Below are 25,892 nucleotides of genomic sequence, written 5' to 3'. Positions count from 1 at the left end.
TCTAAAACTGGATAGTCCTTTTCACTTTATCACATACCCTGCTTTCTTTGTCTCACATCAATGTACTATAGGTATAATTTACAAGCCACACAATGCACACATTTTAATTATATGATTTGATTCTTAAAATGTGAAGACTGTATCTGTCTGAATAAGCACCACCACAGTCATGATTTAGAACACTGCCACCACTCAGAAGCCCCCTGTGCCCTGTGCCTACTTCGTCCTAGCCCCACCCCCTACCTCCCATCTGCTTTCTGTCTCTAGAGATAAAATTTATCTTCTCTAGAGTTTCATAAACAGGAAACCCTGTGCTCTTTTGTGTTTGGCCTCTTTCACTTAGCATAATGCTTGTGAGATTCACCCATATTGTTGTATTATCAGTGGCTTATTCCTTCTATTGCTGAATAGCTTTCCAGTTGCATGGATAGACTGTAATTTGTCTATTCAATTGTTGATTGGCATTTGGGTTGTCTTTGATTTGCCTTCATTTTTATTCAAAGCTCCCATCACTCCCTGGCATTCTATGCCCCTATGGTAACATCAACCTCTGGAGGCCAGAAACCTTGTCCACAGGACTCACACTGGAGCCCCAATGCCCAGAGCAGGACCAGACACCTAGTCAGTGCTCAGTATTTGTTGAATGCACTATTTTCACATTCATTTCCCTTTGTAAGATAAGGCCTGGGCAAGGCACACGCTTACAAGCCATGCTTCAGATCTCTCTCTTCTATGAACCCCAATCTAGAAAACTTTAGGCCTTCCAAGTGAAGCCCGATGTTAGCAGGGCTCCCTGCCCCGCCACTCCTGGGCTAAGTGTGTCTGCATCCTGTGAGCCTGTCTCTGGTTCTGAATTCCTATGGCTTATTCTTCTTGTATCACTTGAGCCTCACCTTCCTGCCCTGTGACAACCAAGAATGTTGCTCACTCTCTTTGCTCGTTGCCAGAAGAAATTTGGCCACATCTCCCCTTAGTTTTCTTTTTACCTTGGATTTGGGAATGTGAGGAGGGAGTCAGAGGAAGAGGCCGCCTTGTGGCTTGGGGAGTCCCAACACATTGCAGTTGGACCCTCTATTCCCTATACCTCTTTCTAGCGCCCTCCACTTCCGGTAACCAACCAAATTCTTCCTTTGTCTGTTTAGGAAAGTCCTGCCCACACCCACGGTCCTTGGCTTCTTACTTTCTGCTCTAAGCAGTTGATTAAAGGACTGTTTTCCCCAATGAGAGTAGTAAAATTGATCCCTCGTTACACATGGGCAGGTACCCCCTAACCCACGGGCACCCAGGTTTTTGTCTTGGCACAACAACTTCACAAGAGGAAAGAGATACTCTAGGCCAAAGAAATGAGATTCAAAAAAATAAGTTGTTTGTGCCAAATATTTTTCTTTTTCTTCTTTTTTTTTTTTTTCAAATATTTTTCTGTTTACACACCTACTTCTCCTGCTAGAAACTCTGCAGGTTTCTTTGGGAGCACTACTATGTCATTAAAGGTCTTCCTGCCCCAGACCCATAGCAAACATTCTCCCTCCTGGGAACAAGAGAAAAATACCTTGCCCTCCCTCCAGATGAGCGAGGCTGGCCAACACCAGGCACCAGCTGCCTATCTGCCACATTGAGCAGTCTGTAATGCAGTGGGTTAAGGGAATGCTCTCTGAAGCTGACTACCTGCATGTGGATCTCAGCTCCACCACTTACCAACTCCAGAACAAGTTAAATTACCTCCCTCTGCCTCAGTTTCCACATATGCAAAGTGGGGGTGGTGAGTCCTATTCAGTAGGGCTACCATAAGAATTGAATAAGGTAGTACATGTGAATCACCAAGATCAGTGCCTGGCCTCGTTAAATGTTCCCTTGTGGTGCCATCTTCATAGTTAGCAAACAAAAGTACAGGGAAACTACAGAGTGTTGACTAAAATTTCCTAAAAACTTTCCTACAGAGGTTTCATCTTCTCAGTAGTCCCATCACCAACCACCCCACCACTGCCATGTTGGTACAGACTTCACTCCAGTACCATTTCCTTTGAGCTTACATGTTTTTCATTCATTCAGTCAATACCTTTGCTGAGCACCAACCATATGCCAAGCACTGGGGATCTGTGTTGAATAAAAGACAAGTCTCCCACTCTTCAGAGGTATTTTTTTTTAAGATTTTATTTATTTATTCATGAGAGACAGAGAGAGAGAGAGAGGCAGAGACACAGGCAGAGGGAGAAGCAGGCTCCATGCAGGGAGCCTGATGCGGGACTCGATCCCGGGTCTCCAGGATCATGCCCTGGGCTGAAGGCGGTGCTAAACCGCTGAGCCACCCGGGCTGCCCTCTTCAGAGGTTTGTATCCAAGAAGAACAAGATGGACTATAAATCAAAAGATAACAAGTTGTGGGTTTTTTTTTTTAAAAGAGCATGCATCTTTGCTGAAGACAGAAACAAGCAGTGGTTGAGGCATTTGGAATAGGAGGTCAGGGACGCCTACTCTGAAGTTGCCGTGCATAGGCCGAGGCAGGATTGACAGGAAGCAGGCAGGTGTGAGATCAAGGGGAAGAGTAGTCCGGGCAGAGGGAATACCTCATGCCAATAGCTCATGCAGAATACCTGAATCTGCAATGAGTTTGGCAAGTTCCAAAAACAGAGAAGAACAGGGCTGGAATACAAGGGCAGAGAAGTTCGGAGGTAGGCAGATGGAGTTTATAGACCAGGGAGAGCCAACACCCAGCGAAGTCATCCCCTCCTTTCCTGACATCCTTTTTCATCTACCAGTGGGACATCTCCCCATCCTCAGGTGCCCAGCCTGTTTCCAAGGCTCGCCCTGACACTGCTGGGCTAGGCCTTCTTCCCCCTTCTCTGCTCAGCAGCATCTTTAGGAGGTTTGCACACAGGTCAACCACAAATATTATGGCAGCAGCAGCCAGGTTTTTGGAAAACTTGAAACCACCTCCCATAGTTGTTAAGACTCAAGCAACTCCAAGTTCAAGTCTGTGCGTGACCACCAACTACCATCAATGGCACTGGGTATATGACTTTACTTCTCTCACAGCCATTACTCTCTCCTGGGAAATGGGGATGCAAATACAATTTCTGGGAGGATGGAATGAGGTAGCATATGTCAGTATTTGCCATCATGCCTGGCACATAGCCAATGCCCAGAAAAATAATAGACTCTTACTATTTTTGATGATTACTTTTCCCACTGCTACAGGAGGACATGGAATGGAAGAATCAGGGGTTCCACCCATGTAGATGTATTCTCCCATAGTTCCTTATTTTACAGAACTATGCTTGGATCCTCTCTATCTTCCTTCTGCTTAATCCTTATCTGTGGGGTCTTGTACAATGCATTATTATGGTCTGCAAATCCAGGTGGCATGTCCTGTCCAGAATCTAGGAGCTCATTCTCCTAGCTGGTGGGCAAGCAGCCCCAGCAGCACACAGCTGGGCTTAGCAGCATCTAGTTAGTGACTCAGACACTCTAAGTCAGAACTGAGCTGGCGTCCTGAACAAGACCAGCAGGGCCGCACTAAGGGAAGCTAGCCTCTGGAGGAGCACGGCCCTGATGCTCTCATCCTTGCACGCCCCCCCTTAGCACTCAGCCTCTTTGAAGGAGAGAAAAGAAAGCATGCGGAACTTTAATGAGGAATCAGCTGGGTGCACTTCGCCACAGGCCTGGCTGGAGGCAGAAGATGAACAGGTCCCCATGAGTGACCCAGGGCTGCCAATCGTCACTGGATGTGACCAGAGACCCTGTGGTAACATGGCTTCAAGCAGCCCTCACTCTAACATGCTGCTTCCCTGCAATACTACCAACTGCTGAGCGTGCCCTGCCATCTGAGGTAGAATCAACATCAGACGTTGGGAGGCCAGAGATGCTGCCAGCACGGAACAAGGGAGCAGCAGGCTGTCCATGGGAAATGTCAACGTTTATTGCTTTTCCTGTCCACATCGACCCTCAGCAAGCAGACATTCGAGATGGCAATAAAGTTATTTTCCCCCTTCTCGGGTCCTGGACCCAGTAATAACATCTTCCTGAAGGGCAATGAGTCTGTCTTTAACCTTGCCCTCTTTGGCAGGTGTGTATCGGTGCGGCCTCCAGAAGCATCCCTTGGTGGCATACTACTGCTTAGAGATGCTCTCCCTTCCGGGAGAGTGGCAGGCCCCACTCAATGGTCCAGCCTCCTTTGCTGTCTCCTGCAGCTTTTCCTGCAAACCCACTAAGTTATCTTAATTACCATTCCTCCTTGGTCTCTGCCAAGAAGTGGGGCAGATTTATAATTGGATCAGTCAAATATTTGCTGTGGTTTATTTTTTGCCTCTCAAGTGCTCGTAAAAGTTGCATTTTTCTGCTACTTTTGGTATGACTGATTACTCCAAGGCACAGCCCTCACACTGCATGCCAACACAGGTTATTTTTCAAAGGCCAAGGAAAAAGAGAGAACTGGGGGTAGAGTGTGTTTATTTTGGGTTATTGCGCTATCACCCTCTGGGTGACTTTATTGCCGCATCAAGAGAGACAAGCTACCTTGGGAGACAGACTTTCTCCCGCAGCCAGCCCATGCACACATACATCCCCTACTGGGATCTGATCATGTGTCTCCTAATCTCTTGGGCTTCCACAGATCTCTTAATGTGCTATGAAGCAACCTCTCAGTCAACCAAGCACAGCACAATCTCCTGAGCATCCCCGTATCCAGGATTGATCATGATGGGGTCTTGGAATAGAGTAGACAGATGTCCCTGGTACTAAGCCTGAGTTATCAATCCCCAGTGCTGGGACATGAAAAAGAAACTCTGGCCAGGGCCTGTGCCGTTGGAAAATGGCCTCCTCCTAGTGTCAGCCAGGCTGCCAAGCAAGCTGGCCAGACTGCAGTCGAGGAATCCGAGAGAGCAGAGGCTCTCCTGGACCAGATGGCCTCCCTGCAAACCAGCTTCTTACTGAGCTCCTCCACTCCCCATCCTAGAAGGCAGTCTCTGCATTTGGCTGAGTTGATCCATCTTGTGTTTCTAGCCTCCAACCCTTCCCAAAGTTACAGCGACCATAAATGATGCTCCGTGATGCTGCTTATTACATGTTCATCTGTGAGTAAGATAATTATATATTCCAGACTGGATCGCTTTCTGGAGTGAAAGGAGGAACAAGAGGTATCAACTAGGACACTCTTGGGCAAACGGGTAAAGAGACACCCCCCACACAACAACAACATAGGTTGGGGCTTGACTCTGTGGCAAATATGCTAGAACCTACCATGCTCTTGGAGAGTGAACTAGGAAGAAAGAGAAGAATGACGTCAAGAAATCTCTGAGGGCTATGCTGAAGTAACAAGGAAGCCTCAACCTTTCGTGGTTTAGTTTAGTAAGTGTTCGTAGCTTGCTCGTGTCATAATTCCAGTCTTTCTCCAAGGGCTCATGCTAGGATCCAGGCCGTTCCTGTCTTGTGGCTCTACCATCTTGTGCTTTAAGGATGCCCTGGCCCCGTCCAGAGGCAGACAGGGTTGGAGACAGAGCAAGTAGGAGGTTGCACAGGATGTTTTATGGCAGGGTCTAGATGAGCAGTGGAGCTCATCCCACCGCTTATGTTCTATTGGCTGGACACCAGCACATGCTCCCACCTGGCAGCAAAAAGGCTGGAAAAAAGCTTGATACGGAAAAAGATCAGCCATCACTACCACAGTGGACACTAAGAAACAGTGTCAAAATAGGAAGGGAATGGACTCCTGGGTGGCTCAGTGGTTGAGGACCTGCCTTTGGCTCAGGGTATGATCCCAGAGTCCTGGGGTTGAGTCCCACATCAGGCTCCCCACAGGGAGCCTGCTTCTCCCCCTGCCTATGTCTCTGCCTCTCTGTGTGCGTCTCTCAAGAATAAATAAATAAAATCTTTAAAAAAAATAGGAAGGGAAGAGAAAAGAAGGAATAAGGGAAGTTCAAAGGAAGAAAGCAGGCATTGTACAGCATCCCACTGAGAACTGAGAGGATGAAGTCATAACGGCCTTATGGCAACTCTCAAATCTTGGTACATGGGGATGTGCAAACACCACAACGTCCAATCATATGCATGCTCTGCACCAGGTAGTGCCTGCTTCAGTCTTGCTGATTGTAATGCTACCCCTTCCTCTTTCATTCAAGAGAGCACATTAGGAAATGCCAGTGATTATTAGAGACAAAACCTTGAACGTATTCCAATTTTGTTTCTTTTCAATGGCATTCATTTACAAATTTACCATTTTATTCATTTGATATTCAATATTTACTGGTCAGACCCTGCTTGAGATAAATGAGGGATCGCGGTGAATAAGGACAAGGATAGCTGAAACCTTTAGGGCACGCTCACCACATACAAAATACAATTCAGAGCACTTTGCATGAACTGGTTCACTCAATCCTCACAACAGTGTTTTGCGAGAGATGTGATTATTGTCCCCGTTTTAAAGATAAGGGGACTAAGGCACAGAGCACCGAAATAGCTTGTGGGTGGGTGGCACAAAGTAAGTGCTAAGTGCTAGGATTCTAGCTCTGAAGTCCTCCTAACCACTCTGCCACGTGGGCAAAAGCCCTGCCCCCTCTTGGAGTTTGTATACTTCTGAGCAGACTGACAATAAACAAACAAACAAAAAAAAAAAGCAAAAAGCAAAGCAAAATAAAGGGTATAGGATTGAAGCACATTGGACACTGTATCATATCACACCCACACGTCCCCATGCCCTGTTTGATAGCTCCTGGCTTGCAGAGTGTTCCTTTAATGAAAACCGCCTTCCATGTGGCTTTGGAGTTACTCGGAGGAGCCAGCCACAATGGATGTCTTCTCTCTCCTCTGACAATACCTTTTTCCAGAGTCATTGATTGGTTGGACAGTAAGCACTACCGCTGGTCCTAAGTCATTTCTGCTCTGAGCCAGCCAGCCAGCCAGTTCAGCGAGAGATGACTAATGTCCAAATTAATAATGAGCAATGGCCCCACACAAGTAATCACCTTTCCCAAACTTTTCCTCATGGGAGTGATTTTCTGGACCCCAAATGAAGTATATTCTTCTCACCTCAGCACCAAGGAAGTTATGCTCATTCCTCTAGCTGACAGCAATTTGTGGACATGGGTCTGGGTATTTGGACATTTACAAGGTTGCTAAGAAACAAATGCTTTGGTTACAAAGGTCTCTGAAAACAGCATTGGTTTGTTGTATCCCTTCAAATAATTAATTTTATCCCATAAAGACAGCCATGACCAATGGGATATGGGGTAGAGGAAAGCTAAATACAAATACTCGTTCTCTGAAAGATGGGGAAATTTCCATTTCCTAAGCAATGACCATTTCCCACCCTTAGATAGAAAAACTGGAACCTATACTTCTCTGAGCATTATAATTTGCAAATAAGTGACTCATAGCCATGAGATACTTAGTAACATGGTTATTACCTTCCAGGCACCTCTCTAAGCATTATGTCATGTCATCCTTATAACATCTCCAAAAGTTAAGTATTATTATTCCCTAGTATGCAAACCAGGAAGAGGCTAAAAATCGATTGACCCAGCTTCAAACAATAGCAAGTGGCAGTCAAAATTCAAACCCAGCTTTGTCTGATGGTAAAGCCTTTGCACTTCGGATTACAGACTCTTTGTTTTCAATGATCATGTTTCAGATGGGAAAAACTGGCTATTCTGATGACGGGGAAGTCACATTAATAGATTCCTGGAGTTTAATTCTATGAAGTTCATGAAAGAGGTTATAGTAAATGTCTGTAACCTATAAAATCCTTTTTATGGAGGGGAAGTGGTGAGAGAGAGCTTAATCCCACAGTGGTGGTTTTTATCTGCTAAAGACCTGTGCTTTGAATGTTCTCTGGAAGTCACAGTGCAGCTGACTTTTCTGTGCAGTGATTTTGAAAGAGTTCACAAGATTAGCCCATTTCTACAGGGGTCTTATCGATTTTCTTGTCGACAAGTAAGAGACATTGGTATCCTCTGCCTTTTACTTCATCTTCTCTGTCCAGCCCATAGTCAAGCAATGTCCCTTCTTTCTTAAAAACATTCCTCCAAAGTTGTCTCCTCTTCTCATTGACTTCTCCTAATCAAGACCCCCCTGTCACATCATGCTTGGGTTTCTACAGTCACTTCCTAACTGGTCTTCCTGGTTCTGTTCATTCTGCCCTCTGCGGTATCCTACCTGCAAACGAATTCCTCATTACATCCCTTTCATTGCATCAGTCACTGCTCTGGATCGTCAGTGGCCCCTACTTGCCCACCAGAGAATTTTGACATTCTCTAGGACAGGACTCTCTTGGGCCACATTTGTTCCCTCCACTAGCCTCATCTTGGTAACCTTTATTGGCCACTCTGTCACTCATTGGTAACTTCCAGTTATGAGCCTGATTTCCATCAAAATAGAGTTTCATGTTTAATTACTGGTTTATCTGAGAGAGCTAGGTCTAAGTTTTTGCCTGGTCACTTCGTTGCTATGTGACTTTTGACAAGTTGTTTGTCTTCTCTGTAAAGCCTCAGTTTTCTTATCTGTAAAATAAGATACAAATATTATTTATCTTAAGAGTTTTTGCAAAAATGGAATGGAATGGTAATGGTGATGATAATGATGGCTAGCTAACATGTACTTTGTGTTTGCACTGCACCAGGTACTGTTCTAAATATTATTTTATTCCTCACAACAACCTGTAACATAGGTACTGTTATTTTCAGTTTTAAAAGTGGGGAAATTGAGGCACAGATAGGTTAAAACTAGTAAGTGCCAGATTCTCTCCCAGGCAGTCTGGCTGCACAAACATCATTTTTTTTTATTAAAGTATAGTTGACGTACAATGTTATATAAGTTTCAGGTGTACATAGTAGATACAAACCTCATTATTAACTAATCTACGATACCACCTTCCCCTGGTAAATGATAACAAATGGTAGCTGGTAACATAGGTCTGTAACTCTTTATCTGAAATTCTTGCCTAGCCAGATGATATTTAGAATCTAGAATTTCAGGAATTACAAACAAAGTTATACTTGACATATACTGGGAATTATATAACACCCCAATGGGGAACTGGAACAATAATCTCTTTCCCTCCCTCTCTTTCTCTTTCTCCCTCTCTTTCTTTATTTTACTCTCAGACACACACAAGAAAAAACATAAAAGTTTGGACTTTAAAGCTTTTGGGATTTCAAACTGCAAAAAAGGGACTGTGCTTATAGTAATAAAACTATTAGCAATAATTATAAGCATATTAATGGTGACTTACTATTACAACTTCAGTGACTCTTCTTTTTTACTGGATGAGCTCATAGTAAAATGTGCGCAAAAGTATTCTTCAGTTAACTAATGGGGTGGGAGGGGAAGGTGCTAGTCATGGGACCAGGTCTGCAACCTCTTTCACACGTGGGACTCTCTCTGTTCTTTCCCTAGTATGACTTCATGGAGCGTCTGGATGGGAAGGAGAAGTGGAGTGTGGTTGAGTCACCCAGGGAACGCCGGAGCATACAGACCCTGGTTCAGAATGAAGCTGTGTTTGTACAGTACCTGGATGTGGGCCTGTGGCATCTGGCCTTCTACAATGATGGCAAAGACAAAGAGATGGTTTCCTTCAACACTGTTGTCTTAGGTAGGTTTGGGGTCTCTGAGGTGATATGCCACCAAGGGAAGAATGGAAATGTTCTGGGTTTCTCCGTAGAAGGCACCTCTTCCAATGTAGTTTCTACTGTGTTGGAAACAAGACCAGAATCCTTTATTTAGGCCTCATAGTATCTTCCATCTAAAACTCACCCTGATTAAAATAAGAAGACTGCTTACAGGATCCAGTTGTAAAGAGCTTGGGCCAGACCGACTAGCTTAAGTCCTGGCCACACAACCTATGCAAATCACTGGACTTATGCAAGCTTCAGTTTCCTCCCAGTAAAATAAACCTAAATATACCCACTGTTAGAGCTATTATAAGAATTAAGTAACATAAAGTATATAAATCTGTAAACATGCATTAGAGCCAATAAATACAGATCATTCTCATCAGCTCGGAATTTCTCTTAAAAATCCAAGAAGGCTCAAAATCAAAAGTTTAAAAAACACGTAAAAATAAATCAAGAAAAGAATAGAGACATAAGGGGATAAACACATAATCTTTGTTCCCAAATTAGTAAATCTCAAAGTGCTTTAATTAAACACTTGTCATTTTTGATGTGTTGTAGCCCTGTTTTCTATTAGCTGTGAAGGAAGAAGCTATGATTTTATTCAAAATTTCCTCTTATATGTGCATACAAACCCCTGAAAGGGACATTAGTTTGGGAGGATTTTACCAAGTTTTCTAAAGCAGATCTTGAGAATTTTAACAATCACATAAGCTACAGATATTTTCATTAAATTTATGTTGTCATTAGGTTTTTATCCTGATGAGGATAACAGATCCTGGGTAGAAGGTCCATGAGTTGGGGCAGAATGTTAGATGCATTTCACAGAAGAATACACTGAGGCTCAGGAAACTTAGGCTCTCTGAATCCCAAGATGTAAATGTGATAGAAATGGCATGGGCTTCTAGGCCTTTCTGTGTGTCATCCCCACAAAGTTTAGTTTTGGATCTCAAAGTTCACCGTAGGAGTAGTGTCATGAGGAGATATCTGGTGAGAGAAGATTAAACCCTGGCTTTTCTGTCCCACATCCTAACTGGGAAAGTCACTTAATTCCTGGAGCCTCAGTTTCATTTATGAAAAGGACCAGGTCCCTGACAGGAAGGATATTACTTTACATATGGAACATGTCTGAAGCGGAGCTGGTAATCACAAATGAGAGCGGATGGGTTTTTAGGAGTACATCTTGTGCAGCTGTTTTTCTATTGACTGCATTTTCAGAACTTCTTTATTGGCCTCATGGATTTCTCTGAGGGGTTCCTTGATTCTCTAAAGATCTATATAAGCCAACCTAAAATTCAGTTGGCAGTTTGTTATCAGTAGCCACAACTTCCAAATGGTATAAAGTCAGGATTTGGTTGACCCTGGTGTTAAAGTTAAACCTTGTTCCCTCTGCTAAGAAAAAATTGGTCCTATCAGGACTAGCCAAATGCTCTAAAGCAGAGGTTGGCACACTGTAGCCCATGGGCTAAGTCTGGCCCACTGCATCTTTTTATAAATAAAGTTTTTCTGGAGCACAGCCATGTTCATCTGTTGACATACTGGCTATGGCAGCTAAAACAACAGAGTTGAGTAGTTGCAACAGCAACAGTTTGGCCGAAAAAATCTAAATATTTACTTTCTGTCCCTTTACAGAAATAGTTTGCCAACCCCTGCTCTAAACTAATGTCATAAACTTTGTATCATGCAAGCCACTGGACAACATCTTCCACAGTTAGAGAAAATTTTCAGAATCAGATTATGAACCAATGGAGAGAGAAAAAGCAAAACGGATAAAAACCAGATCACAAAAGGAAAAAGTAGTTTAAGATGTTGAGATTAAAAGCAATCTTTAGGAATGCCTGGGAGGCTCGGCAGTTGAACGTCTGCCTTTGGCTCAGGGCATGATCCTGGGGTCCTGGGATTGAGTCCCACATCGGGTTCCCTGTGAGGAGCCTGTTTCTCCCTCTGCCTGTGTCTCTGCCTCTCTCTGTGTGTCTCTCATCCATGAATAAATAAAATCTTAAAAAATATTTTTTAATTAAAAAAATAAAATAGAAGTAATCTTTAGTTTAAGAACGTGATGAGAAATGACATCCTTTTTGTCAGTCTGTATTAAGCCCAAAAGATTTAGCGCATACCTAAGAGCTCACGCCATAAGCAGCAGTGGGCTTCTTTGGAATCTACAGTGACTCCGTGAAATAGTTAATAATAAACAACAACAACCACACATTATAGAGCAGTGACAGTGTGCCAGCCTCTGGATTAGGCCCTCTCTCGCGACTAGGCCAGGGACCCCAGAGAGTAGTTGCGTGAGATCGGTACTTCCAATATTCTATTTTCTAGTTGAGAAGCCAAGACTGAGGGGCGTTAAACAGCTTGCCCAAGGTCACACGTGGTAATCAGAGGTGGAGTCAGCGTCCAAACTCTCCAGAGAACTGTGCTCTTAACCACTGGATTGCTTTGGATTCTGGCCAAATAAATGCCTTTCCCCCAGCACAGCAAGTTTTCTGAGGGCCGGATTATCTAATAATGGCTTTCTGCCCTATATCTCCTTCATCCCCATAGACACAGACGTTGTGGTAGTGAGATGCCCTTCCCCCAGGCCATTACCCTCATTCGCCTGTCAGAAATGGGAATAACATTTCTCCCCAGAGGATTTCTCTTGTCTGGACTGTAGCTCAAAGAGAAAGTCAAAGGTAATCGGCCTAATAATTGGGCAGACATCTTGATAGGGCAATGATAGTAATTGGCCTGAAATGCAGGGAAAAGAACAGTGTTTTATTTGGTTCAGAGGTTCTCCCCCACATATCTATTATCAGAACGTTCTCCATCAAGAGCAGCCAGGAGCGCCGAAAGCCCCTGTGATATGAAACAGAAGGAAAAATGTTAGACGGGTGTCAACCAGCGATCACGCTAAATATACCTTTGACTCAGGGAAGTCTTTTGATGTGTTTTGGAGAGAAGCAGCCTGCTTTCAGAAATGAGTTTCATCTCAGGGGACAACAGAGTGGCATACTTGAAACATGGTGCAGATTTCATGCGCCTGTGTAAAAACCCCATTTTGTGGGCTTCCGCTCAGCACTTGCCATTGTTTCCTCAAGAAAACTTCAACCAGGGTGACAGAAAGGAAAGCTGATAATATTGCAACCGCACTACATAAGCGAGTGTTGCAAAAGGGGGACTGGGAGAAGGGGACTCCTTTTATAGTTCAGCCATGCCAGGTGGTTGTTCTTTCTCTTGAAAACTGTAGAAATGCTGAGCGAATGCAATGAAAAATACCCTTCTTACAGTTTTTGCTTATTTTGGATTCTCCCACCCTCCTCCATACCTGCACACACATTCTGACAACTGTTTACCAAGGGCCTGCTGTGTATCAAGCATTGAGAATACCTCAATGTGAGTGAATGACGCAGCTCTGGTCTATTCCTCATGGAACCTGATGAGAAGACAGACGCATGAAAAGGCAATTGTGGGAATTACAGGAACGTAGAGAAAGGGGTACAAAACCCTTCTTGATCGAGGGAAGGTGGAGAAGGAAGATGGCCAAACACTAAATATTTTCTAAACTGACATTTAAGGATAAATACATCAGCTAAAGGGAAAGAGAGGCCTTCCAGCCCAGTAAAGAGCCTGTGCAAAGAGCTCAGTCCTTTTCCATGAGACTTTGGTGGGCAAAGAGCTCTCCTGACCTCTGCTGCTTTATCTCTGAAGATACTAGGTTTGAGAACAGGGAGTTCTGAGCTCAGCAGTGTCAGTGTCCACCAAACCATCCCCAGATCTAGATGCTGGTCTAGGGAGAAGCAATCTCTACCTCACTGTAGGGATAACTTCTTAAAACGGAAGCTGGACAATGCCATTTCTATGTTTAAAACTATTTGTTCCAGGGCGCCAGGGTGGCTCAGTCAGTTAAGTGTCTGCCTTCAGCTCAGGTCATGATCCCAGGGCTGGAGCCTCACATCGGGCCTCAGCAGGGAGCCCGTGCTCAATAGGGAGCCTGCATCTTCCTCTCCCTCTGCCTCTCTGCCCTGCTTGTGCTCTCTCTCTCTCTCTCTCTCTCCCTTGCTCTATCTCAAATAAATAAATAAAATCTTTAAAAATAATAAATAAAACTATTTATTCCCATTGGTCATAGAAAAGAATCCAACTCATCCACATGACCTACAGGGCCCTGGATGATCTGACCCCCTGCTCGGATCTCTCCAAACTCAGTTTACGTCACATTCTTACTTTTTGCTACCTTCCAGTCACACTGGATTCAGTTCTGCTATTTTCCACCACAGGGCCTTTGTGTAAACTATTCCCACTGCCTGAAATATTCTTCTCTTAGCTCTTCGCTTGCCTGTTCCAGTTCACCCTTAAATATCACCTGCATAGGATGGAGAAGCCCTCCCTGGCCATCCTCCTGAGTAGCTTCCTCCTGTTACTCCCTATCAAAATATCCCATTCTCTTCAGAGCTCTTATCACAACTTTTATGTGTTTTATTTCTTGAGATGATGATGATAGATAGATAGATAGATAGATAGATAGATAGATAGATAATAAATAGATCAGCCTGTAATATCTATGACAGTGAAAGTTCTGTGAGGTCAGACACCTTGCCTGTCCTACTCACCCTTGTATTTACCAATGCCTACTACAGTGCCTTGCATTTAATAGGTTTCTAGTTAAGAAAGTGAGCCATACCTCAGGAACTGTGACAACTCTGAGAATTCACCCTAATTGTAAGCTAACATGTTAGCCTGCCACAATTTTATAGATATTATCAGAAGACATGACACTCCTGGGTCAAAGACAAAGGCCTTTATTACTCAGAGCAATTCAATATCCAGATACTAGTAAATGTGCCAGTCCACCAAGGTCCCTTTTCCACAGGGCAACAGGAACAGGGTCAGGTGATAGTTGTACATGCAATGGATTGCGTTACAGAAAAGAAATCCTGAATTTATTGCACCTGAGTGTCTCAGAATGTGCAGTGAGTCTGCCCTGTTCTTTACTCTAGAGGAAGATGTTATCTTTATTATCCTGGAGAGTAAGTAACTCTGTCCTTTGCATTGGAGACAGACACCATATCTGTCTTCCAAGGTGGTTCACTATGCAGACAACATTGAAAAGAGAGTCCAGAGCTAAAGCAGTCAGTGCCTCAGTTCACAAGACATTCAGAAACACGAGTGGAGAATTGGAGACAGAGGGAAATGTCTTCCAAAACCATGTGAAATTGCTGATTTTTGATCTGCCCAAACAGCTGTTTTGTGATTCAACCTAAAACTTCTTGAATGAATGAATGTGTGATGAATAGATGGAAATTGGGGAGCAACTTGGCTGTTTCTCAGCCCACCTATAGAGCGAGTCTCAAGGAATTTCAGTCTGAAGTGTTAATTGATAAACATGAAAGAAATTGGCTTGATGAAGCCTATACTCTTTTACTTGATTTTGAAAAAGCAAATAACATTATTGAGTTCTCCTCAAAATAACAGAAACCAACTACGACTTGGTTCTAGAAGAAGGGAGTTGAGAAAGGAAACACTGTAGAAAGAGAGCAATATGCATGGTTGGTTTGGTTTTTCAGTCCAGAGTGGGAGTAAATGGGAAATTCAGTTTAAAGGAAAAAAACGTCACTGCTCTTGGGTTATTCCATTAGGAACAATCCGACTTTATAGTCTTTCATGCAACATCACCAGGTCAATGACCCCCTACTCCCCAAGTGCTATGTAAGGGTCATAGCCTGGACTGAGTGGCTTGTGTTTTTCTTTTCATCATCTCAGTCATTTGGAACCTGAAATTCTAAATCTGTTTATTTTAATTTAAGGCAAAAAAATGAGGATAAAAATAATAATTTTAAAATAATATGTCTGGGTCTGTATAGACCCAAATCAACATGAAAAAAGTCCTTAAATGATCCCTTTGAAGTTATGACTTGAGAGTACACATAGAAATGTAAACCATGAAATAAAATGGCTATGCTGGTTAGAACAAATGGGAACTAATTGATTTTCATGAAAAACAAGATATACAAAAAGGTAAGCATAAGAGGGACCTTTGTACAACCTAAAACCTACTACTTAATGCATCCAAAATAGTGCCCCAATTGGTCAGTCTTACACATTTGGATTTTCCTTTCCTTAAAGCAAGAAACTATTTTTTTCTAAGATTTAATTTATTTATTCACGAGAGACACAGAGAGAGAGAGAGGAGAGAGAGAGAGGCATAGACACAGGCAGAGGGAGAAGCAGACTCCATTCCATGCAGGGAGCCTGACGTGGTCTCCAGGACCACACCCTGGGCTGAAGGCAGCGCTAAGCTGCTGAGCCACCCGGGCTGCCCAAGAAATTATTTTTTTAAGATTTTATTTATTTATTCATGAGAGACACAGAGAGGCAGAGACATAGGCAGAGGGAGAAGCAGGCTTCCCATGGGGAGCCTGATGTGGAACTCGATCCCAGGACCCTGGGGCTAAAGACTGATATCCCACATGTCAGACCAAATCTCAGACTGAGTGTCTGATATTGGAGGGTTTGGTGGAGAACGGCCAGCATTCGTAATGTTTTGAGCTTGTTAACATTCAGATATGGGAAATTTCAGATTTTAAATCCAAACAAGTAGTTTCTTTGAAAAAGCAGAAATTGTAGCAATATGAACCCTGCATTCCTGCCTGGGTGTTCATCAAGTAGGGAACGGAGGTTTCTTCCACACAGTGTCCAAGTTGCTCTGGTCCCCTTAACTTCCTATTTCCTTCCCTCCCTCAAGCTCCTTACCAGCCCCCTCTGGGCACTGAAGGTTTCTACCACTGGTCTTCAAAAATCATGGGTGACTGATAACGAAATTGCTTCATCAGCAGGCAGAGGAAAAGGTAGTCGCTGAATTTCTCTCTTTTTCAGATTCAGTGCAAGACTGTCCACGTAACTGCCACGGGAATGGCGAATGTGTGTCGGGGCTGTGTCACTGCTTCCCAGGATTTCTAGGAGCAGACTGTGCTAAAGGTACTTGCTGCTACTTCCCTGCTATGGTTGGGAAACAAAACATGGGCTTCTTTGAGGGGGCGAGCAACGGGGCACCAAAGAAGCCTCCCCGCAAAATTCCACCTGGACAACTTGTAAGCCCATGCATGCTAGAAGGCCTAACCCTTAAGCAAAGAGCAGGCTTTAATATATGACAATTGGCCAATATACCTATAGGAGCAGGGAGGTTATCCCTGGCACCGAGGTGTGCTGAGAAGAAAGATTTGCTAAAAATGAGATGGTTGGATTTCCTGTAAAAGCAAAAGTGAATTACCATCACTCCTTTCTTATAATCATTAAATTCTACGTAATGGAAGATTAAGCATCTCAGGGTTAGTAAATTTCATTCATTCTGGCCAGCTACACTCTTAATCTAGGAAGAGCTATTTATCTTGGTGGAATCGGTTTTAAATCGTATTATTAATTTATCTACACTCCTTTGCACAGGATTTCTGGGGCCCTGGGATTCTTGGGGGAAAGGTAACATAAGAGAAAATGACTCTCACAAGAACAGAGACTTAGGGGCTGCATACCTAGCTTGCAAGAGACCTTGAATATAACCTTCAAGTTGTTCTATTGGAGGCACGCATTGGTGGAGGGCAGGGCTTCTCACACTCTTAAGGTATGGTGTGCACACACATGCACACACACGTGTGTGTAAGTTCTAGGTAAATACAACTATAAAATTAAACTGTCACAAAACTACATTTATCTTTACTCCATGATTCTTTTCCATTCTACTCTATTTCTTTTTTAAACACCAGTGAAAACCAACTACACTGCTTCTCCACCCACCAATAGGTCACACGCAAGTCTGAGAAACAGTGAGGGAGAGGCTCAGGGCCCTTGCTGAGGAGCCAAGCATTCCCACATGGAATCCCAGCTCTGCCACTTGACTGCCTGTGTGACCTTGAGCAAAGGATGATATGTCTGAGTCTCTGTTTCCTCCTCTGGAAAAGTAGGGGGTTCCTTCATTGTGAGGATGGGATGAGGTCAACACACTCAAAGCTTTTACCAGAATGTGTCATGATCCCTCAAAGGGTTCATACTCACCGTTTTTACTTATGTATATCACTTTATATTTATTTATATATTTAATGTTTTCATTATTTTTATAAGCTCTTCCTTAAAGGACATCCTGCTCTGAAAGAGAGGGAATTATTAATAAAGCTACCCTATAAATACTAAATAGTTCCTTTTTCCCGTGCTCCCCACAGTTGCTGGGGAAAACTGTATTTCAGATATTCACAGTATTTCCAAGACAGGTGATCCCCACCTTTCTGAGTGCTGACTGATGAGCGAATGGGACGTCCTTGTGCATGAAGTTCTGGATTTGGTAGCACGTGAATGGTACTAATTCCTAAACGATACCACCTACAGATATATCCTCTATCATAAAATAATGCAAACGTTTTGATAAACTTGTCAGATACAAAAGGAAAAGAGTGCTTGTAGCCTCTGCACACTCCAGTGAATGGCATGAGGACACCTTGCCAAGTAGACCACCTTTCCCTGGAGCTCCTACCCTTGAGTGCTTTGTTCAGTCAGGCTCTGAGGCATTGTGATGGGGGAAGGTGGATGACACTGTGCATCTCTGTGCTGAGCACTGTTCCTAGCGAATGCTATAAAAGAGGGAAAACCTCAGTATCATTTGAATGGCCTTTCTTGCGTTACCTAATTTTCCTAGGAGCAAAGGCATTAATGAGGGGAAGGACAGAATGGTCCTTTCGTATGTGGCTGCAAATGGGCTGAACCGTCCGCTGCATGGCCTGTGAGCTGTAAATGTATATTAACACTGACACACATCGATGTATTATTAATCCTAAGAACCATGTGTGCTCTGGCAGCACATCCAGTTACTGGCCTTTCAGCCCTAAGTACCTCAGCCATTTAAGAACTCCTCGCTCTAGATCCATTTGCAGATGGGCGTCCATTCTGCATTATGGATCTGTAATGGCGTGTGCATTTAGCTGCTTAAAAGGACTCTCGGTGTGTGTTTTGCATTCACCACCTGTACTGTGGCTGGGCACACACTCCAAGTGTGCATTAGCCATGGTATATAATTGATCCTTGCGAAACAAATATTGAGCGGCTGTTAAGAGTAGTTACTCCTGCATACTCAGGAGCTGTTCCTGAAATCAGCCTTTGAACTTGTTGTATATTTTAATTTAGCTCTTGATGCCCACAGTGGACAAAATTGAAGTATTTAAAGAATAAAATTGTTTTCTCTTTGTCTCCCTATTTATTCTTGGCAAAGTTGGCTTCAGAGTGTTAGAAAAGCAAGCTGCCTTTTTGCCCTAAAGATACTTATTCCTTAGTATTTCTGAAATGGACACAGTTTAAGCTCCTTCATCAACAACAATATTGTGAAATATTCCAAGCCTTTATTTCCTGAACTTTGCTCTTTCATGTACCACCATGAAGATTTTTGCCAAATTCAAGGGCCACCTGTACTTAACATATTTAAGTCAGCTCATTATGTTCATGTAGATAAATTTATTCTAAAGGGAATAATGTCAAAATCCAACATTTAAAAAGAGAAAACTTATCAATTGCAATAAGTAGGTGTTGGTGGCATGTGCCATCTTTGACCCGATCAAGAGAGGAATATTTTCCTAGTCATGAGCATTCAAGCCAAGTCGGCTTCTTACACATTTTTTCACATCAGAGATCCCTAAACTGGGCCTGAGCCCATGTGCACTAGCCTGCCTTCTAGAGAGACTCAAGCCTTGAATATCTCATTTTCTAAATATTGGCTGCTCAGAGTAACAAAAGTCTCTATCTACACCTGTGTGATGAAGTAAGAAACCAGTAAAAATAGGCACACAGATTTAAGGGTTTGAGCTTCAAGTGAGTAAATGTAATGATTAGCACCTGAGTTACTTGTGAGTTAAGCCTTCGCTTTAGGTTGTTTTTAAATAACTACTAATATTTACTAAGTATTAAACACCCACCAGGCATTGCATGAAGTATTTAAAACATACCATCTTATCCTTTCTCTTATCAACAATATGAAATAAATCCTATTTTAACAGCCCCTCCACACAGTGGTTTAAGTTTGTTTTTTTTTTTAAATCCTTTCAGACTTGCAGACAGGTTGCAAAAATAGTCCATAGAGTTGCCATGCAGATTCACCTAATGTCAACACTTTATTTTTTTTATTTTTTTAAAGATTTTATGTATTTATTCATGAGGGACACAGAGAGGGGCAGAGACACAGGCAGAGGCAGAAACAGGCTCCATGCAGGGAGCCCAATGTGGGCCTCGATCCCAGGACTCCAGGATCACGACCTGAACCGAAGGCAGACCCTCAAAACAAAACAAAACAAAAAAAAAAAGAAGGCAGACCCTCAACCACTGAGCCACCCAGCTGTCCCTATTGTCAACACTTTAAATTATCTTTGTTCTCATTCATTTGGGGAATATAAATAATAGTGAAAGGGAAAATAAGGGAAGGGAGAAGAAATGTGTGGGAAATATCAGAAAGGGAGACAGAACGTAAAGACTGCTAACTCTGGGAAACGAACTAGGGGTGGTAGAAGGGGAGGAGGGCGGGGGGTGGGAGTGAATGGGTGACGGGCACTGGGTATTATTCTGTATGTTAGTAAATTGAACACCAATAAAAAAAAAAAAAAAAGAAAAGAAAACAAAACAAAAAAAAATAATAATAATAAATTATCTTGGTTCCATCACTGAAACCAGGAAATCAACACTGAAGCAATGCTATTGACTAATTCAGAGATTTTTTTTGTAATTTTGCCCTTTTTTTTCTAGTCCAGATCCCACATTGTATTTAGTTGTCATGTCGCCTTTGTCCCCTCCAGTTTGTGAAGGGTCCTCAGTCTTTTCCGTGCATTTCATGACCTCGACCATTTTGAAGAATACTGGGCAAGTGGTTTTTAGGATGTCCCTCAATGTGGGTTTGTCTGATGTTTCCTTGAGATTAGGTTGAAGTTGTCCTTTTCTTAAGTAAGATGCTGTGCCCTCCTCAGTGAATCATATCAATGAAGCACCTCTGTTTTTTAATAAGAAAAAACAAGTTAGAATGTGTGTGTGTGTGTGTGTGTGTGTGTGTGTGTGTGTGTGTACCTTCCCACCACCACCACCACACCTTACGGCAGAGATGCTGTGAGGCGCTACCCCATTGGCCCTGTACTGTTTCTCATCGGCTGTGACAGACTGCCACTCACAGACAACTTCTGAGCCCAAGGAGCTCCTGAGTGTTAGCAGACAGTAAGTGGAGCAGACAGAGTGAGGTAATCATGCTCACAAGCGCAGAGGAAGGACAACTGGCCCTGAATCTCCTGCCACCCAGAATGGCGCATGCCATCTCCCAGCTGTGGCCCATGATCACTACTTCCTTTCTTTTAAGATTTTATTTATTAGAGAGAGAGTGAGCAAGTGAGAGAGAAAGCATGAGCTGGAGAAGGAGAAGCAGAGTCGCCACCGAGCAGGGAACCCGATGCGGGACTCAGTCCCAGGACCCTGGGAGCATGACCCAAGCTGAAGGCAGACGCTTGACCATCAGAACCACCCAGGCGCCCCTCTTCTTCCTTGATAAAAGCCTTAGGAGGGCCCAAGTCCTCCCTCAACACAACTGGCATTCACCTCTGTTCCCTCCCTGACCGCTGTGCCCGGGATGCCTCCAGTCCCGCCACTTCCTACTACTGCAGGCAGCAGGCACACTCGGGCTCTCGTGCCAGGGGAGAAATTTGCCACGTTTAGCACATGAGCTTCCCATCACATCCAAGCAACCGGTACGTGTCCAAGTGACAGAAATACGGATTTACTCTCTTGACCTCACACCGCGCCTCCCCTGCCCTCGGATGTGCGGTGCGGACAGCAGCTCCTTGTCTTCTTATACACCCGCCAGTCTGCATCAGGCAGCCGAAGACAGCCTCGCTGTGAATGGAGGGATCAATCCGCATGGATTTACAGAGCAGTCATTCCACACACACACACCCCCACCGAGCTGGGGTCCTGAGGGGCTCAGAAGTCAAAATGGAACTGACCCTCACATCCAAAGAATGTGTAAGGGTTCTAACACATCGTTCCAAGCCGGTGGAGGGAATGAGCTTCCTCATGCATCCAACAAGTTCTTACGTGCCTGCTCGGAGTCAGGTACTGTGCTAAGTGCCAGAAATACGATGATGAGCAAGCGTGCCACGGCCCGGCCTTCTCAGAGCTTCCAGTCTGCTGGATGGATGCCGGTGATTGGCAAGTGGGAAGTGTCCGTGTTAAGTCGTAAATGCTGTGATGTGGACTTTGAATGGTATAGACACTGTTAAGAAGATACATTTATGAAGAAATGAAGCATGGAATCTATAAAAATAGCCAATTAGTCTCAGGAAATGTGGAGAAAAATCCATGGAGAAGGAATCTAGTAAAGGAACTACACTGAAAGTGTCTTTCAGCATAGAATTTCATGAATCATGCAGTGTAATAAGCACTGTGTTCGGATTCAGAGCTCGAGCACAAATGGCATTTCTTTCCCAGTACTCTGTCCCATTCTTCATCAGGTGCCTTCCCTGTCCAGCTGTAATTGTGCTTATTATTTCAAATTATTATTTAGTCTCCAGTTTTTGTTATTACTATCCCCTTCACATGTCCCTCTCATCACCTGAGTGCTATTTGTTGTGGGCTAGATGCTTTTTAATTATCATTCCTTTTTTTTCTTTTATTTACTTTTGTTTGAAGGTCTTTCATTGACTTAAGATGCTTCCTTGGGTTGTTTATAAAGCAGCCTTGCATTTCAGAAGACATCCGAAGGCTGGTGATTCGTCTGTTTTGACACTGGCTCCTCAGATGGCTTATTTGGTTCTGAGCGTGAGGCCCCAAACCTGCAGCAGAAACTTAAAACACCAGAGCCTTACTTGTTAGGTAATGCGTATTTAATAGCTATTAGAAATGACAACTCCTGCTGCTGAACAGCTGTCAGGGGAGGCCCAGAAATGCCACAACCATGGGAACACAAAGTCTTCTCTCTAGGGGTTGGTTGCAGCTCCTACCCAGCTTCTGTGGAGGCCTGAAAAAAAAGAAAATAGGGATCTTGCCATTTTCTCCTGTTAACTGACAAATGTCCCCACTACCCGGTCTCTCCTGGGGTTCTAACACTAAAGTCAAACTCATTCTCATCCTCATTGCTGCTGGCATTTATTGAGGTCCTCCTCTGCACAAACCACTGTACTAAGCAACTGCAAATTATCTCATTTAACCATCGAGAGCCATTTGACATATGACTACCATCCCCTTTAACAGATGAGGAAAATGAAGCACAGGTAACTTGCTAAAGATCACTCAGCTCAGGAAGCGGTATTGCTGAGATTCAAAGCAGGCAGGCTGGCCCAGGCTCTTAATACTAGACCGTGAAATTCACCTTGGGCGATGTGAGGTGTAAGGAAGATGTGCTTTGCTAGCAGTTTGTGTGCTGGTTGCACACTAGGATTTGGGTGTGGACCCAAGGACTCTTTATAGGAGAGGAAGCTAGAGTTTACTGAGTAGGAAGTGGCTGAGCCTGCATTCAAAACAAGGTCCGACTGACTTTGGAGCCTGCCGCTCTAAACCACTCTCCTCCCAGTTACCAGAGACATTCCATCACCTCCCTCATCACATCATTTGTCAACTCCTGTTTCATCAACTTCCACCATGGCTCTGCTCAGCTTCTCCTCTCCCTTCATACTCACTGCCATGTGCATATGGCCACCTGCCTCTCTCTGCTGGCATCCTCCTTATTCACAACCTGCAGCGTTCTCCGGAGCTCTGGGGAGCGTGCATTCCTCTTTTTAAACCCCTTCAGGGACTCCCAGCTGCCTCCCACAATGGCTCCCAGACATTTAGGTGGGGAAATTGTTACAAATGTATATTCCTAGGCTCATCCCCCATGCCAGCCAATTCTGAATCCATAGGACAGGGGTGTGCCTCAAGCATGTGCATTTTTAACAAGCCTCCCAGGGGGCTCTGATGCAGATTCTCAGGGACCATATTTGGAGAATAAAGAACATTCTTAGAATGACATTCAAGGTCTTTCATGATTTAAGCTGTTTTTGCACAATTACCTCCTATTAAAGCCCATACACCATAGGTTCTGGCCACTTGTCATTCATATAGCATCATAGCCTTGCTACTCCCTCTTTGCTCAGGCTGCTTCTTCATCTGGAATGTTTTCATCAATCCCAACCTTTCCTATGAAACTGCTGTTCACAGGTCCCCCACCTCCCTGAAACACCCCTAGACAGGACCCTGCAGTCACACAGGGCTTGGCAACATCTTGGCAGTAACTCTTCCTTCGTGCTGTGCCACATTCTAGCTGGGTGATTACATCAGTTTCTCCTGCTGGATCACAAGTTTCTAGCAGTCCTCTTTATTATACCTCCTCACACTTACTTTGGTATCCAGGAAGTAGTGTGTGGTCACTAAACGTTCAGTCATGAATTGGGGGCTCTTAAAAGTTAAAACATTGCCAGAAAACGTGCAGGAACCGAATGAGTGCTGGAGAACAAGATTCTAATTTGCCGAATTAATCATGTGGTGATGAATCAGCCACCTTTGAGGCACAAATTTAAATGAAGGGAAGGAGGAAGAGAAGGAAAAGAGGAAGAATGAGAAAAGAAAAAGTGTTGACACTGATCCCACATTTTACCTGTATTATCTCATCAAAGCACAATGGTTAAGAATGAAAGCAAGATTTTACATTTGCTAGGATCGAATCCATGCTCTTCCAGTTAGCTGTACCCATTTTTAAAAATTACTTAACCTCCATGAGCCTTGGTTTTCTCATCTGCCAATAGTAATATTACCTGTTGCATCTCTGTGAGGACTAAAAAGTAAACTCATGTCAAGTGTGTAGAACCATGCTTGGCATGTGATCAGCTGCTCCATAAGTAGTAGCTAACATTTGTCTTCATGAGTCTTTGAAATCAATGTTACTATCCTTCTTTTACAGGAGAAACAGAAGCTTAAGGAAAGTAAGCTACTTGCCCAAGGTCACATAGCAAGGCCAGATTTTGAGGCCATGTCTGGCTGACTCTGAGGCTTATAGACCTAATGGCCACACAGGAGAAAGGCTTGGCAGGAAGATTCCCCCAAGTGCATGGCAGTGACAATTCTCCAAGCCTGCATGGGTAGGTCAGGCTGTCTGACTCTCCAAGCTGGGCACTGCCTCATCACCTGCCTTCCCACCTCCCCATTAGTTGCTCCCTGTGGACTTCTGCACTCAGGAAAAGCATGACAAGCCCCTTATCCCCTCCCTGCTGATGGAGGGCTCCTCCCCACGGCCCCAGAAACACCTACGTTCCTCAAAACTTTCTTGGCACAGAAGCACCACCCCCTCCTTTTTCAGCTGTCTCAGAGAATGTCTCAGGCCACACCTGTCCTCCCAGGAGCAAGCACAGATGCACCCTGTACATTTGTCCTTCAGACCCTCTGTCTTGCACACCTGTCTCCCTCTGCTCCCCCAGCTTCCCCGACAATCCCCATTAATGCAGAAGGGCCAGGGGCCATGGCGGCAGCCTGCAGGAGCCATTCCACAGGGCACTGCAGTTTGATGGTTCAATTCCAGCTTTCCATCCTCCCACCCCTGACCTAGGAAAATATTGCAGGAATTCCTTAGCACCAAGGGCCCAGGACAAGGGGCTTAAAGCAGATGCACTTGGAAAACGCTTTCAAGAAAGTGACTGAGGCACTATGCCAAGGGTTTTATATGATTATCTCATTTTATCTTTACCACACACATCATTATCATCCCCATTTCACAGTTAAGGAAACTGAGGCTCAGAGAAATTAAGGCATTTGCCCAGGTATGACCTGAGCACCACATTCATCAGAAATCTGTTAACAGCGCAGCCCCAGTGGCACAGCGGTTTAGCGCCGCCTGCAGCCCAGGGCGTGATCCTGGAGACCCTGGATCGAGTCCCACGTCAGGCTCTCTGCATGGAGCCTGCTTATCCCTCTGCTTGGGTCTCTGCCTCTGTCTCTGTGTCTCTATGAATAAATAAACAAAATCTTAAAAAAAAAAAAAAAGGAAAGAAACCTGTTAACACACAGCTTGCTGAGCTCCCCCCAGAGTTTCTCTTTTTTTTTTCTTCAAAGATTTTATTTATTTATTCATAGAGGCACAGAGAGAGAGAGAGAGAGAGAGAGAGAGACGCAGAGACACAGGCAGAGGGAGAAGCAGGCTCCATGCAACAAGCTTGATGTGGGACTTGATCCCGGGTCTCCAGGACCACACCCCCGGCTGCAGGTGGCGCTAAACCGCTGCGCCACCAGGGCTGCCCCCCCCCCCACCCCAGAGTTTCTGATGCAGTCAGTAGTCTGGGGTACC

General features: G+C 44.1%; 1 protein-coding gene across 10 annotated transcripts in view; it reads left to right on the top strand.

The window, feature by feature from the left end:
- Positions 1-25,892, top strand: part of TENM2 (teneurin transmembrane protein 2) — a 644,816-nt gene that overhangs the window by 460,568 nt on the left and 158,356 nt on the right. For all 10 annotated transcript variants that reach the window (XM_038534811.1, XM_038534806.1, XM_038534815.1 and 7 more), the window contains 2 exons: positions 9,384-9,579; positions 16,454-16,555. In XM_038534811.1, coding sequence (XP_038390739.1) covers positions 9,384-9,579; positions 16,454-16,555 — 298 coding nt within the window. The remainder of the gene's footprint in view (positions 1-9,383; positions 9,580-16,453; positions 16,556-25,892) is intronic.

This window comes from Canis lupus, chromosome 4, assembly GCF_011100685.1.
Source record: "Canis lupus familiaris isolate Mischka breed German Shepherd chromosome 4, alternate assembly UU_Cfam_GSD_1.0, whole genome shotgun sequence".
NCBI classification, from domain to species: Eukaryota; Metazoa; Chordata; class Mammalia; order Carnivora; family Canidae; genus Canis; species Canis lupus.
This window is presented reverse-complemented; position numbering and strand designations above follow the sequence as displayed.